The sequence below is a fragment of the Podarcis gaigeae genome, assembly GCF_964106915.1.
Source record: "Podarcis gaigeae genome assembly, chromosome: 2".
Taxonomy (NCBI): domain Eukaryota; kingdom Metazoa; phylum Chordata; class Lepidosauria; order Squamata; family Lacertidae; genus Podarcis; species Podarcis gaigeae.
In genome coordinates this window covers 77,692,081-77,707,039 of record NC_139679.1, presented here as the reverse complement: position 1 = coordinate 77,707,039, position 14,959 = coordinate 77,692,081, and the positions used below count along the sequence as shown (strand labels likewise).

Sequence of the window (14,959 nt, the reverse complement as noted above, 5' to 3'; positions counted from 1 at the left end):
GCCTGTCAAGTATTGCATATTCACTTTCAGATTTGTAAAGGGATGCCAGTCGAGCTTCCATCAAAATGAAAATCTTCCCTGTATTTTTATCTGAGGAGGAAATCCACGGATGTTAATATTCAATTGCTCAACTCTTACAGAAAGATATATGAAAAACAGCATTAGTATGAAGATGCCAGGCTCATTTCTGCTAATTAAAATACCTCTTACACTATTATTACAGGGGCCAAGACCAAATAAAGACATAGGCTATTACACACTTTTAAAAAAAAAACGACTTCCAAAATCCAAATCTGCACTTTCAGACTCAGCACAGACATCACACCAAAACCATGGTTAAGGAAGCTAGAATCTGAAACCAACAGTCTGGCTCTCCCTACCAAGGGCCCATTTCTTGGTGGTTCCTTCAAAAGCAGAACCTTCAGTTAGGAAAGCTGGTCAAGTCAGTTTATATAGCGCAACAGCACAGCTCTCTCAAAGAGGTTTTCAATTATTTAAATGAGACAAATGAATGGAAGTATTAAAGCACAATTGTTGGCACAGCACACGCCAATAACACGTGACCCTTCCCTTCAAACCAAACTGAGTTCTGACCTGCCTGAAGCCCCACTGTTCTTGCCCCAAGCTTCTCTCAATGCTCCAGCTCTGCCACCAAACTCTGATGTGAAGAGCATGTCTAAAGTTTTGAACATGACAACAACTCAAGCTGATTGTTGGTCTTGCAGTGTCCTCTGTATCCATTGCTTCATAGACAGCAAGCATTGCCTACTTTCACAATACAAGAGGAGCAAGCTTTTCCAGAATGAAAATGCTCTGTGGATACAAAGGCCATATTCAGTTTCCAAAATCTAAAAAGGTTAAATTGTGAGGATGGGAATTCTGCTTCCAGAAAGCAACATACAGCAAACCAATAAGAACTGAATATATTTCTCAGATTCTGATGCTTGGGCAACAGCAAGACCCAGAGATTCTGGGAAAAGGTTGAAGGGACAGAATTCCTCCCCAGATCTCTATGACACACTTCTATTACTGGTTCCCTCAAGACAGGATGCATGCTGTGTTGCAAAGCAGATGTATGCATAAATATTACAGTTAGGGCACCAAGGGGGTTATATTTCTTTGGACAAAGAAGTTCATGTCATTAAAGGGTATGAATGACCTTTGGATTGGAAAGAAGGAAAGCTACCAAGCACTTTTCATGATGGACACTTTGGCTATGAGTGCCCAAGAAAGATATCCTGAAACAACTGGGAACTGTGTGGAAGGCAAAATACAGATTTATAAGAGGCAACCTTTTTTCTGAATACAAGTATTAATTGTTGCAAAAATATGAATATGTTTGCATAATTCTTGTTGATTTATAAACTGAAGTTGAGGATTTAGCTATTCCAAACTGTCAACCAAACCGTCCTTGTGCAGCTCTTGCAAAGATAAAATGTTGAAGAACCATGAATGCCTTAGCTCCATGAAAGACAGGTGAGATATGTGCAATAATAAGATTAAAATTATTTTAATGGTAGTTGGGGGGAAATATGCCTTCAAAAATATTGCCTTCAACTGCTATCTTGCAATTTGTTATATAGATTTTTATCAGCCTTGTATTTCAGCATTCACCTGGTAACTAGAGCAACAAGGGATTGCAAGCAGGCAAGGAGCAGGCTGGCAGAAGACCACAGCAGTGTTCCATCCCTTCTCTGTGTGCAGCAGAGAAACCAAGCAGGCTGTCAAGAGGAGTAAAACCCCCTCCTCTACACCCAATATAGAAATACAGTTGTCTGCTGTAGGAGGGTGGCACTCTTAGGTCCTCCTGAAAATATGTAAACTAGCAACTTTTATGGGCTTATGTACAAGGCTGGTTTATGTATTTTTCTAACATTTCTTTTCCTTTTGTATCAAATATTTTTTGTACTGCTATATGTTTAATAAACTTTGAGAAATATTTTTTTTAATGAAACAATTGTTAGAGTTGTAGAGAGAAGGGATGAGCCCCATATTTCATACAGATAAAACTCCTCCCATCTTTGTGGATCACTGCAATTCAGACACCTGGTGGAATGAGCCGCAAGACAGAAAATCTTGCAAAGGCTTTCAAAAAGCCTTGAGCAAAGCAGTGTAGCAGTAGCGAAGAATAGATGTGTGCTAATTTGGGAGGAAGCAAATCTTTCGGCCATTATGGCTTTGTTCAGAATATTGCTTTAGAATTCGAGAACTATCAATTCAAAATTTCTAGGGAGTGACTGGGCCAGACCCAATTTACTACTGAGGCCAAATTTGCAGAGGACGTAAGTGATGAGCAACAAAGAGTGGGAGACAGTAATTTCAGAAACCGCTTCATCTGAGCTGAGGAGATAGCTCTGGATGTTTCATTTGTAACTCTGTGAAGGAATCAATACAGCTCTACATGATATGCATATGTATGTGCAACTTAAGGCTCCGGATTCTTGGCAGGCACACCTCCACCTGGCATCAACGTATGAAGTCAGGTGTGGGGCAGATAGGCACAGTTTGGGGAAAACAGCCTGGTGGGGCGAACCAAAACCAGTATCAGGCCTAATTAGCCCCATGGGCCAGAGGTTCCCCATCCCTGGCAAGGGGAATGCACTCTGCACCTCCTCAAGAGCATCTAACATAGTCTTAATCCATGCTTTCCAGGGAACAGCCTGGGCACTGAAAACAGATTACAGGGTTCAGCCCAGGCAAACTGATGTACCAAGTTAGATAATGGCTGTTGATTGTGCAGAGTTCATCTCAGGCATATTTTTGCTTATTTTGTGGGCCAAGAGAGACCCACGCTTGAAAAGAAGCTGCACCACTCATGTTGCTCCCCATGGTTAGCTGGGACTGGAAAGGATATCTTTATTGGAAGGGGATTAGCCTAGCCTGCAGCACAGAGCTCAGCAGAAGACGCACCAGAGATTCCCTTACAAGGAAATTTTCCAATTATCCTTTTAGCATTAGAAGGCAGCTTGAATCATCATGGGTAGGTAAATCAGAGGGCAAACCAATTAGATAAATCATAATAAATTAAACAAAAGCTACAGGAGTTTGGAGTGAAGCACTTTATGTAACCATTGTACTCTCCCCCATTATGCTGCCTTCCCGAGATTTATTATGACAACAGCATGAAGTTACTTTCAGGTTTTTTGTTTTCATTAAGATGACAGAACAAAAGTGAAAAGTTACATCAGCTTTGCAATAAGCCACTTGCGTATTTGACTGAAGGAAACAACTCCTGCTGCTGCCAGGCAAGTCAAGTCAATGTACATGCTGTTCTAGAATACAGCAGTACATGCAGGTGGACAGGATGGAGAAACATGTTGTATGGGTTGGTTACAAAAGTTGCCGTTTGCAAAACCATGACTACAATCCTATGCGTGCTCACCTGGGATCAAGCCCCACTGAACCAACTGGGACATACTTGCAAGTAAGAATGCATGTGAAACCACTCAAAGCAAGCACTAATTGTACGGCATAACATATTTTGCACTTGCCTTCCACCTTCACATATTGCAAGTCTGGGTTGACACAGAGGGCCAGGTTGCTAGGCAGAGTCCAAGGGGTTGTCGTCCAAGCAACTAGAGAGATGCCTTCATCTTCTTCCAATGGAAAGGTAACAATGACTGAAGGGTCTTGGACATCCTCAAATACAGAATTAGAAAAGTTAGAAGCGACGTGGAAAAGTTAACCCTTTTTATGCACAACAGAGCAAATAATGAAAGCAAACTGTTATGGCCAACAATATTCTTAATACTTTTTACAGAGCATGATTCATTTATCAAAGGCTATGGCAACAAGTATCTTTCTTAAAACAATCTTCTCCATAGGCTACTGATTGTTAACAAATAGCCCCATTTTTTTAAAAAACCAACCTATTCAGATTTTTATGTAATTAACTATTTAAACTGAGATCAGAAGCAAAACACCATTACCTAGGTTAACCAAAACAAGAAATATTGCTAGATACAAACAATGTGGCTATTGTACTAAGAGGTACAGCAGAGGCACACTCCAGATAGGCATGGAGCTAATTTGTAGCATCAAATTAAACAACTATTTTTGTTTATCTGTATGGAGCTGCTTCAAATTCTACATGTCTTGAGTTTAGGGTTGACATGAATCCAAGAGCACTGCCCTGTAACCTATTAGGGTATTCACATGATTACAATAAAACAGCACAGTCTATCCCCATTTGCCTCTTGGGTTTTTTACAGCATTTTCATTTCCAATATTCAGTTGTTTGCCAAGTTATACAGTGTTCAGGCTCACATGACTCAGGTAATGTTAGGATAAGGTGAGTGTCAATGATTTGAGTCCCAGATTAAAAACTGTTAAGCTGGAGAAGAGTCCATCCCTGCCTCCCATTTCTTCTAGCACTTTTGACAGTCTGGATAGCGATCTTCAAAGGTACAACATCAGAAGACCTTGCAATATATTAATTTTTGCACTGCCAGCTCTCCCTGGTTCCTTCTTCACACCCTGAGTAAACTCTGGTAATTCCATTAGTGTTTGCCACTATTTATGTTAGAACTAAGAATTACTCCAGAGGGAGTTCACTCACTGAGCATGAAGCTCATTCAGCAGCCAAAACACAAGCATGCTTTTCCCGTTGTTATTATATAACTGCTAGCAATTCTGTTCAGTCTCTGAGCAATGTTGTATGCTGCCAGCCACCTTCACAGTTTCAACAAATACTAAATATAGTTGAGCAATTTTCACTGAACATTTATTGGCATTTTGCAGGATGAACAACACTTCAGCTGCAGAATACTAGTGAGCTATTTTTCTTTCTCCAATGCCTTCTAAAATAAGCTTACTTCTCAGGAATACAAGCTTTGTGTTAGAACATGGGATGAGCCATTTGTGCACTTTGTGTTCAGTTTAATACGCATTTCAGAGGACCCCAGGAAGCTTAAGAACATCACTCTTTTTTGTTGTTAAATAACTTGTTTTTGTAGTTCTTGAATTCACATACAGAATGGGAAAAAACTTTTTAAAGAAAAGAACCACCAAAGTTATTTTTCTCTTAAAAGTCAGCTGAAGCCTGTTTTCAGAATTCTGAGCTTTGACAGTGTACACTCCAAAAAACTGAAACACTCCAGAACACTTTGCAGGAAAACCAGTGATAGCATAACACATTTTATTCAGTAGAGTGTAACAGAGAATTCTCAATTCTTATGTTTACTTGGAAGCTCACATAATGTGCTGTTCACTATATGGAAGAGAAATTAATACCGTTTTGCAGATTTACTTTGTTTAGTCTACACTATCCTTCAGGTTCAGGATTTGTTACAGCATTACAAAATCCTAAAAACATCACATTTTGGGGGTAAGCACTGACATTTTAAAATAATCAGCTGTTTAGAAAAAAGCAACTATTCAAAATCTAAACAGCAGCAGCTTCAAAATTTCAACTACACACACATACAAACAGGGTGCCAGTAACCTTAATTTCCTAAAAGCTGGCCAAAATAAAAAGTTATTGGATCCCAAGCAGGTTAAAAAATTATGGGTTAGAAGCAGCAGATCAAGTTTATTTTTTTTATACTACTCGTCAACAAATAGTTCTTAGAGTAGCTTACTATAAAAATCCAACACTATAGCAAACAATAAACTAGCAGATTAAAAAGGTCTCAGTCAAAACCCAAAAAAACTTTAAAGAACGGTGAGAATAAACAAGACTTTGCTGGAAGATGACACAGTTGGCAGCAAACTAGTCTGGAAAATGTTCCAGAAGGGATGCCACTACCAAAGAGTCTATCTTTGAGGTCACCATCCACCACCTCAGGTGTCAGTGTTTCCACATCCTCAGGCCACAGAAATATAGAACAAAATCCACATCATGCTCAACATACTACAAGAATCTATTGAAGACTGCAGATCGGATGGACAATTTGCAAGAGCCCAGTATGCAACTGGAGCAAGATGCTATAATGTTCTGTACAAGCGGTCACCAAAATTAGCCCACATACAAGGTAAAAAGGTAAAGGACCCCTGGACAGTTAAGTCCAGTCAAAAGCAACTATGAGGTGTGGCGCTCATCTCACTTTTCAGGCCAAGGAAGCTGGTGTTTGTCCTCAGGCAGCTTTCTGGGTCATGTGGCCAACATGACTAAACTGCTACTAGTATACGGAGGACCATGAAGGAAGGCAGAACGCATGGAAATGCCATTTACCTTCCTGCCGCAGCGGTACCTATTTACCTACTTGCACTGGCGTGCTTTTGAAATGCTAGCTTGGCGGAAGCTGGGATGGAGCAACGGGAGCTCACCCCCTCGCACGGATTAGAACCGCCGACCTTCCGATCAGCAAGCCTAAGAGGCTCCGTTGTTTAGACCACAGCGCCACCCACTCCCTTAGCCCACACAGAGTACGTTACTGTAGGCTAAACAGATCCTAGGCCCATACTTGCCTACCCACCCAAGAATATGAGACAGAGCAGCAAAGGCAGTGCCAGGTTGAAGGGGGCACCAAGCAAACTGTCTTGTGCAGCTCTCCCCAACCCTGATGCTGCTCTCTGCAACCTTGGTGCTGTGGCTGCCCCAACCTTTGCATACATATGCACCCTGCCTGCCTTCTTGTTGTTATCTATCCCTCCACTCTCATACCTGCACTTGCTGCCCAGCCTTACCAACACCACCATTGCAGGCATAGTTGGCACGGCAGCCAGCTTGGCCAGGCTAGGGTGTTTGTGGAAGCCTCAAGATGCCTGCCACTGCTTTGCTTTAACTCTATAACTTCCTCAGAGTGCAAAACAAATGGCAATGAGCTGAGCCACTCAGATGCTACCTGTTAGGCTGCAGAGCCTAACAGTCAGAGCAGCTACAGGGCACCGCTTCAGGTATTTGGAGCAATGCTTTCTAGCACACTGTAGCCTGCTGCTACTAACAGTCATTAGGAGGCCCCTGGCCTATGGCATCGTGGACATATGTAGGGTGGCAGATGGACTTATGCCACTTGGTCCAGTGGTAACAGCAGCACTGCACAGGAATCTAAAACCTTTATTCAGCTTTAGATCAGGCTGGCGGTTAAAAAAAATACAATAACATAACAAGCCTACATACCTTATAATTCTGGTGAGACTCAAAGTTAGAAAGGGGTGTGTTACATGCTGTTGAAAAAGGCATGACTTTAACTCCTCGGTATACCAGTCCTTTGTCATAAAGCTGCTTGAAAACCCACCTAAATGAATAAATAAATAGCAATTTAAGCAAACAAACAGAACAAGTTTGTTTTATTTTAAAAGATTATAATCATTAGAGAAGTCAATTGACCATATGTAAAAAGAAGGCACAGAACTTCTGCCCAGAACTACTTTCCTCCCTGGTGAGTTTACTGTAAATAACTTTAAAAAAAAACAAAAAACATTTTGCCCTTTGGTATCTTATCATGCAAGTTGTACTTTCAAGGCCAAAAGCACAGAACATAGAGCGGCAACTACATTAGAGTACAATTTTTAAAAGGTAATGAATACTATGTATCTTAAGTTGCTATAGCATCTGTAGAGATTTCTAAGGTCAAACAATACAGATGTTGCAAGCACCAAGAGAAATCATCACAGAAACACTTCTCATCTTACAATCAGAAGTCCCCCTTAACAAGGCAGGAGGGGAGTTTATAGGATGCTGTGTCACCCTAGAATAAATTATAAAATGTACAGTGGTGCCTCGCAAGACGAAATTAATTCGTTCCGCAAGTCTTTTCGTCTTGCGAGTTTTTCGTCTTGCGAAGCACGGTTTCCCATAGGAATGCATTAAAAATCAATTAATGCGTTCCTATGGAAACCGCCTTCAGACCAGGTCCGGGGACAGTCTGTCCCCCGACCTCTTCTGAAGGCCGACGGGGGGCGAAAGTCTTTGTCCCCCCTGCTTGCCTTCCCGGGAGAGCGGAGAAACGCAGCGCTGCATTTCTCCGCTCTCCCGGGAAGGCAGGCAGGGGGGAACAAAGACTTTTGCCCCCCGCCCGCCTTCAGAAGAGGTCCTGGACCTCTTCTGAAGGCGGGCGGGGGGCAAAAGTCTTTGTCCCCCCTGCCTGCCTTCCCGGGGGCTTTTAATTCACCCCGGGACAGCTTCTGGACCCAGGTCCCAGGACAGCTTCTGGACAGCTTCTGGACCCAGGACCTCTTCTGAAGGCGGGCGGGGGGCAAAAGTCTTTGCTCCCCCCGCCTGCCTTCAAAAGCCATCCGGGATAGCGGAAAGCGCTTCCCTGCTATCCCGGACTGCTTTTAAAATGCTGGCGGTGGGGAGCAAAGCCTTTCAGGCCCCGCCGGCCTTCCTGGACCTCTTCTGAAGGCCGGAGGGGGGGGAAAGGCTTTGCTCCCCACCGCTAGCATTTAAAAGAGGTCCCCGGAGATTTCCCTATGGGCTTTCTTCTTGCGAAGCAAGCCCATAGGGAAATTCGTTTTGCGAAGCGCCTCCAAAACGGAAAACCCTTTCGTCTAGCGGGTTTTTCGTCTTGCGAGGCATTCGTCTTGCGGGGCACCACTGTATTTGCTTTATTAACCCTGGAGCCTATTCACTATTCAACCTGGCTAACTCTGTAACTTGTCATGCTCTCATTTGGTATACTGACTTTAATACTTTGCCGTCCTGCCACACCACCTACCCTGCTGCCTCGGCCACTAGCAGGGAAGCAGTGCCAGTATCAGGACTGGTTTCTGGCAAAAAATCACTGAAATTGCCTAAGATTTTGGTGGAAATTGGCGCTGGTGCCAGGTGGGAGCTTCATCACACTTCATGGGTGGGCCTAACACAATGCATAGCTAAAAACTGTGGAATTTAATGCCACAAAATGTGGTGATGGCCACTAACGTGGATGGCTTTAAAGGGGATTTAGGTCACCAATGTATACTAGTCACAATGGCTAAATTGCTTTCAGTATCAGAAGCCGTATACCTGTGAATCCCAGATGCCGAGGGACACAAACAGAAGAGTGTCTTTTGCTCACATGCTGCTTGTGAACTTCCCACAGAAATCTGGTTGGCCATTGAAAGAACAGAAATCTGACCTAGATGAGCTTTTGGTCTGATACTGTATTCTTATTACAGTAGACACAGTAATGCACATTTTTAAAATACAAAGTTATTATATTTTATTTCTATATTCCAAAGAAAAAGAAACTAGTAACTATTACTAAAGGGAAATCCTCTCTGAGAAAATAGATATAAATATCATGCACACACAAAATTCAGGAGCTGCATCACCAGATGACTGAACTGCTAAGCCAAATTCAAGTCAACGATTCCCTCTTGTGGAATTTTTTCCAAGTGCAGGAAAAGCATTCTTTCTTTTCCTGCACCATCTTTCATTTTTACAGCTCACAAATGTTTGTGCTGCCATTAGCATGAGACAGTTCAATTCTACAAGTACAAGCAAAAGCTGAATTTACAAGATGTCTATCTTTCAGAGAGGAAATGTAACATTAATAACTTTCAAGTGATCCAGCAATGGCTCACATATCACGTACTGTTAAACTGAATCGTGCCTTGGTGCTAACTTGCAAGAAGGCAGGATCTCAGAGACGAGGCTACAGCCGAGCACTCCTTGCCCAGTCCTCCTGCTGCCAAGCTACCCAAAGCTAAGCCATGGTTCAACTTAGCATGCTGTCCAAATCACAGACCCCCAGTTTGTCTCCTCAAGACAAACCATAAGCTGTAAACAAAAAAAAAATCCTTTTTACAGTTCTTGATTTGCCTGGAGTAAGAGAAATCACAAGCCCAGATGTGGACAACATGCTACGCCAAACAATGGGCCAACCCCAAGTAGCACAACAGCAAAAGGGGCAGAAGAGGAGTGTTCCTGTTCCTCTCCATGAAGCCAAACAGGCTAAGCCACTAAGAACCAAGAACTAACTTAGTTGGTCTTTAAGGTGCTACTGGAAGGAATTTTTTTTGTTTTGACTATGGCAGACCAACACGGCTACCTATCTGTAACTGAGGCTAAGCCACTGTTTGGCTTAGCATTATGTACGAACTAATTCAATATTTCATTTACTTGTTATATTTGTGAGCATTTCCATGCTACAGAATTAAAACAGGCATCAGTAATTGCAACCCTGTTGTAGAGACTCAATAATTTTTTTTTGAAGTGGATATTAGAGATATACTAGAGAACTGCAGTTAGCAGGGGTAGGTATTCTTTAGCATTTTCTTAATTTCTATAGAAATGTAGAGTTGGAAAGGAACCTGAGGATCATTGAGTTCAACCAAGGCAGGAATCTCAGCTAAAGCATCCATGACAGACTGCCATCCAACCAATGCTTAAAAAGCTCCGGTGAAGGAGAATCTACTCCGCTGTCTAACAGCTCTTACCATCAGGCTGCAACCCAATGAAGAGACCCAAGCCAACATCTGGGGTACAGTACTACTGGATATGTGGACTAGGTGACATGGTTTACATGAGAAAACAATCAAGGACATTTGTGGAAGGCAAGGCTCTTCAGTTCAAACATAAGGTTACAAAAATATCAAGTATTTTTATATTGTAACTACAGTGGTACCTCCGGTTACGTACTTAATTCATTCCAGAGGTCCGTTCTTAACCTGAAACTGTTCTTAACCTGAAGCACCACTTTAGGTAATGGGGCCTCCCACTGCTGCCATGCCGCCGCCACCCAATTTCTGTTCTCATCCTGAAGCAAAGTTCTTAACCCGAGGTAATATTTCTGGGTTAGCAGAGTCTGTAACCTGAAGTGTATGTAACCTGAGGTACCACTGTAACCTGCTTTAAAGACTTACTGCCTTCAGGAGTTCAAAAGTGTCTATCATAGAGATCTGCTTCATAGCAAGCCTGCTAAAGATAATTTTTCCAATTATTAGTCATAGTTCATATATTAACTCTGAAAACAATTTAAGGCACCTAGCATAGTGGGGAAACATGCTAGAAATGTCAGGCACATATACCTCCACTTACAGTAATCTTGCATTACTGTCCCTTCTCCATCAGTGTAGGCAGATTATTATTTCTTTATATTAATTTCAGCTATCTACGGTAGATACAATTCTCTTTACAACAGAAGAGGGTTTTTTTCAGATCCTAATCCTAATGCAGCAAGCTTGCCTGGTTGGCCTTGAATGGCTAAGCAACTACCAACCTTACTCCCAAACTCGGAGCTGGGGGGAAAGCGGAGATCACTGCACAAATTTAGGACCAATCACCTGCAGCTGCAAGGTTGGGAGCCAGACTGGTGTTTTGCATGTTGAGTGGGCAAGTAAAAATGTGAAGGGCTGCCTACTGCAATAATATACAACTTAACCAAAGCTGCAAGAAAATACTGGCGACAGCCTTACAAGACCAGTGAGACTGCTATCTTAATATATAATCTAAAAACCAGTAATTTCAGTGTTCAGAATCACTGCAAAGCAAGACTACTTTAGGCAAGCCTAGCCACCAGGCATAGATAGTTCTATTTTTGACTTTTCCACCTTTGAACAGCTGGCATCTGCATTATGTAACAGTTTTTTGGCATGATAAAGAAAAAGAATCTAGGATTGGGCTATGCTGTTTATTGATAGTGGAAGGCTTGAAATAACAACTCGGGTAACCAGGGCAGGGAGCAGGTTAGCTACCTCCTACACTGATGTTCCTGGATGTTCCCTTTTATTTCCCCACACACACACATACACACACGTGAGTATGCTTGCTTCTCACTCCTGTGTAGACAAGGTAAGAGCTAAACTTGGAATGAGCCCCACAGGACAATGTAGAAATAAAGACATGCAGTATTGTCCAGGCCGACTCCAGCTAGGGAAGACTCACGTCTGATAGTTAAAGTTATAGATAGGTAGCCGTGTTGGTCTGCCATAGTCAAAACAAAATAAAAAAATTCCTTCCAGTAGCACCTTAAAGACCAACTAAGTTAGTTCTTGGTATGAGCTTTCGTGTGCATGCACACTTCTTCAGATACAGATTTCTCTGTCAGGAATCAGAAGACAGAGAAACCAGTAGGAGAACACTTCAATCTCCCAGGACATTCTATACAAGATCTCAAAGTAGCTGTTCTACTACAAAGGTATTTCAGAAATAGACTGGAAAGAGAAGCTGCTGAATTGCAACTTATTACCAAACTTAAAACCATGGAGAGACCTGGTCTGAACAAAGACATTGGATTCTTATCTCATTATACATGACAAAGCCATTTTTCACCTTCTCACCCCTTACTTTTTCCTGTAAGACCTATTGCAGTCGTTAAGAGTCGTCAACAGGCTCATCACAGCTATCTGCCAATCACCCATTCCCACCACCCTTCTGAGTAATACCCCTCCCCACCTTCTCACTATATAGAAGGGTCTGGTGACTTCTGTTTCAGTGTATCTGAAGAAGTGTGCATGCACACGAAAGCTCATACCAAGAACTAACTTAGTTGGTCTTTAAGGTGCTACTGGAAGGAATTTTTTTATTTTGTTTTGTCTGATAGTTAAGTCTTTATTTATAAAAGAAGCACTTGCAGCAACTGCCATGGTGCTCTGTATGCGCACACACGCACACACACAAGCCTCTAGCCACTAAGCAACTGTCCCCCACAGATCTGAGCTCTGGGGAGCAGTTGCATCAAAAGTTAGACCCCTCCCCTCCTCCAGCTTATATACCCTCCCCTGCCAGGTTGCACACCTGCAAACTGAGACTTCTCCTGCATGGAAATCGTTGCTGCACTTCCTGCTTAAAGCCCCTCCTGGTTCTAGGAGACAGTGGGGAGGGGGAAGGTGGGGTGTCTACTGACCCATATGTCAGCTGAACAGCGCCTTGCTTCTTCCGCCACATCCTGCATGCCTTTTCCATCTCAGACTGCCCTGACTCTCCCTCCTCCCCCTGCCCTGGCTTCTGCCTTGAAGGAGAATCAAACCCCATAAACTGCTAGTCTCCTCTCCTGGGCCAGTCCCCTGGTCCCCTGCTTCCACTACACACTCTATGGAGCCCTGCCAGTCCCCGACAAGCGTAGGGAGCAAATATGGATCAGATTATTTATTATTATTAAAAAGAACCTATACCACCTTTCATTACAAGATGAAATTGCAAAGTAGCTGTGTGGGGTAGAGGTTAAAGGGGAACTTCCAACTGAGAATACAATTATTATTATATATTTATGCCTAAGCACCTTCTTCCCTGGTGGTACTCAAGCATCTAACGACATGTGGGATGTGTGTGGTGAACAGGGATAGATGGGCATATTTAATATGAAAATAAACTGTGCAGATCAGAAGCGCATGGAGGGTGAAGATGCAGAGGAGGGGCAGAGGAGGAAGTTCTTCCACCAAAGCACAAGTTCAGAACTATTAGCCGTCACAGTAAAATGCAACCTCCAAGTTCAGAGGCAGTGTGCTTCCAAAGATCTGATGCTGCAGACCACCAACAGGTAGAGGTTGCCGCCTTCAAGCTCTGCTTGTTTCTAAGCCTCCCAGCATCAACCCACTGGTCATAATTGGAAGCAAAACTCTGAACTAGATTGAGACTTTGGAAAGAGATAATGCTTACACACTGCGGGGCTCACAGAGGAAAAATTCAAGGTCAACTGCAACAGTATCCTAGTACAAATCATAAAGGAATTTAACACACTGCCTGAAACACATAAAAAGTTCAGATATTGAATTCAGACATCTTTCTACTTCACTTTCACACTGTTCTCATTATCCAGCAGTGACAGAGACCACATAAAGATGTTTTGCTACATCAGGACCGTTTTTACACTGCTCTATTGTTCAACCTCTAATAAGCAGAATGTAGCATTACATTTCTCAGCACCTCCAAAAGGCTACACAATATCAAATGACAGTGCTTCATTCACCTGGTGCAGTACAGCAGGGCACTGTCTTTTCATAGGATCAGCAAAATCACAGCACCTGACCTGCAGCATAATTGGTTTCCTAGTGCCCAGGACAATCTCAACAAAAATAAAGATTTCAGTAACCTTACAGCGTAAAACCTACACATACTTTCTGCCTTTCTATTTAAGAAGTGCCCAAGTCAGCTTACAAGATCTTTAAAAAGACCTCCATAACAGTAAAAAAAAACCACAAGCCATTAAAAAATTATTACAGACCACCATTAATTATAATAAACCCAGTTCCATGGTGCCAGGAGTCTCAAATAATTGAATCAACTGGCAAAAAGCCTGTCAGGGAAGATAAGTCTGTGGAAGGGGAGGCAGGGCTTATGGCAAACAGTGAGAAAACCAAAGCAAACTTACCATACAGTCTCCATGAACTCTGGATACAAAGTTTTATAGTCATTGTCAAAGTCAATCCACCTTCCAAGCCTTGTAACACTGATCTGCAAATACATTAAATTGTGTCTCTGTAACAGCTTAGTGAACCTTGTAATTATTCATGGTTATAGTTCATGGCCACTTCCCTTTACTTCTTTGATTGCTAAAAGATATACACCTTCCTCAAGAAACAAATTTTAAACAAGAATATCCATCAAGAAAGATTGGCAGATCTATTTTTAACAACTAGGATTTAAATCATGCAATTAGGTTCTGCGTGCCCAATAGGGCTTCACATTTGTGTTTTCTGAACAGCATCCCACCAAATCACATGGCCCACTGTGGAAACAAAACAGAATTTTAAATGTAATTTGTGATATAATATTGAGAGAGAGACTACACTTCAACTCTTAGCCATACCTAGTTTTTCAAATCCCAGTCAGTAAGTACATGCATACAGAATGAAGGGGAAGAAAGGGGACCTGCATACCAACATGTTTGATGCTTTGGAACCATTGCTCTGGAGAAAGAGGGTAAACATATATCTATATTGCACTTACTTTCCATTCTTGGGAGTACCTCATCACAATTCCTCTGCAACTCTTGTTGTATTCTGCAATTCCCATTTTTGCAACATCTTCTGGTCCTTTGATGCCCAGTGTTTTATCAATTTCATACTCCTGAAATGAATTATGATGCTCAGAATAGGTTGCATTGGTATTACGGTAGCTTTGTTAACTATAACAGAGAACTTTTTGAAGCTC

General features: G+C 42.2%; 1 protein-coding gene across 4 annotated transcripts in view; it reads right to left on the bottom strand.

The window, feature by feature from the left end:
• IARS1 (isoleucyl-tRNA synthetase 1) overlaps positions 1-14,959 on the bottom strand; it is a 95,315-nt gene that overhangs the window by 59,434 nt on the left and 20,922 nt on the right. For all 4 annotated transcript variants that reach the window (XM_083726720.1, XM_083726719.1, XM_083726718.1 and 1 more), the window contains 5 exons: positions 14,756-14,875; positions 14,178-14,260; positions 7,061-7,178; positions 3,492-3,639; positions 3-90 (listed from right to left, as the gene is read on the bottom strand). In XM_083726720.1, the coding sequence (XP_083582846.1) occupies positions 3-90; positions 3,492-3,639; positions 7,061-7,178; positions 14,178-14,260; positions 14,756-14,875 (557 nt within the window). The remainder of the gene's footprint in view (positions 1-2; positions 91-3,491; positions 3,640-7,060; positions 7,179-14,177; positions 14,261-14,755; positions 14,876-14,959) is intronic.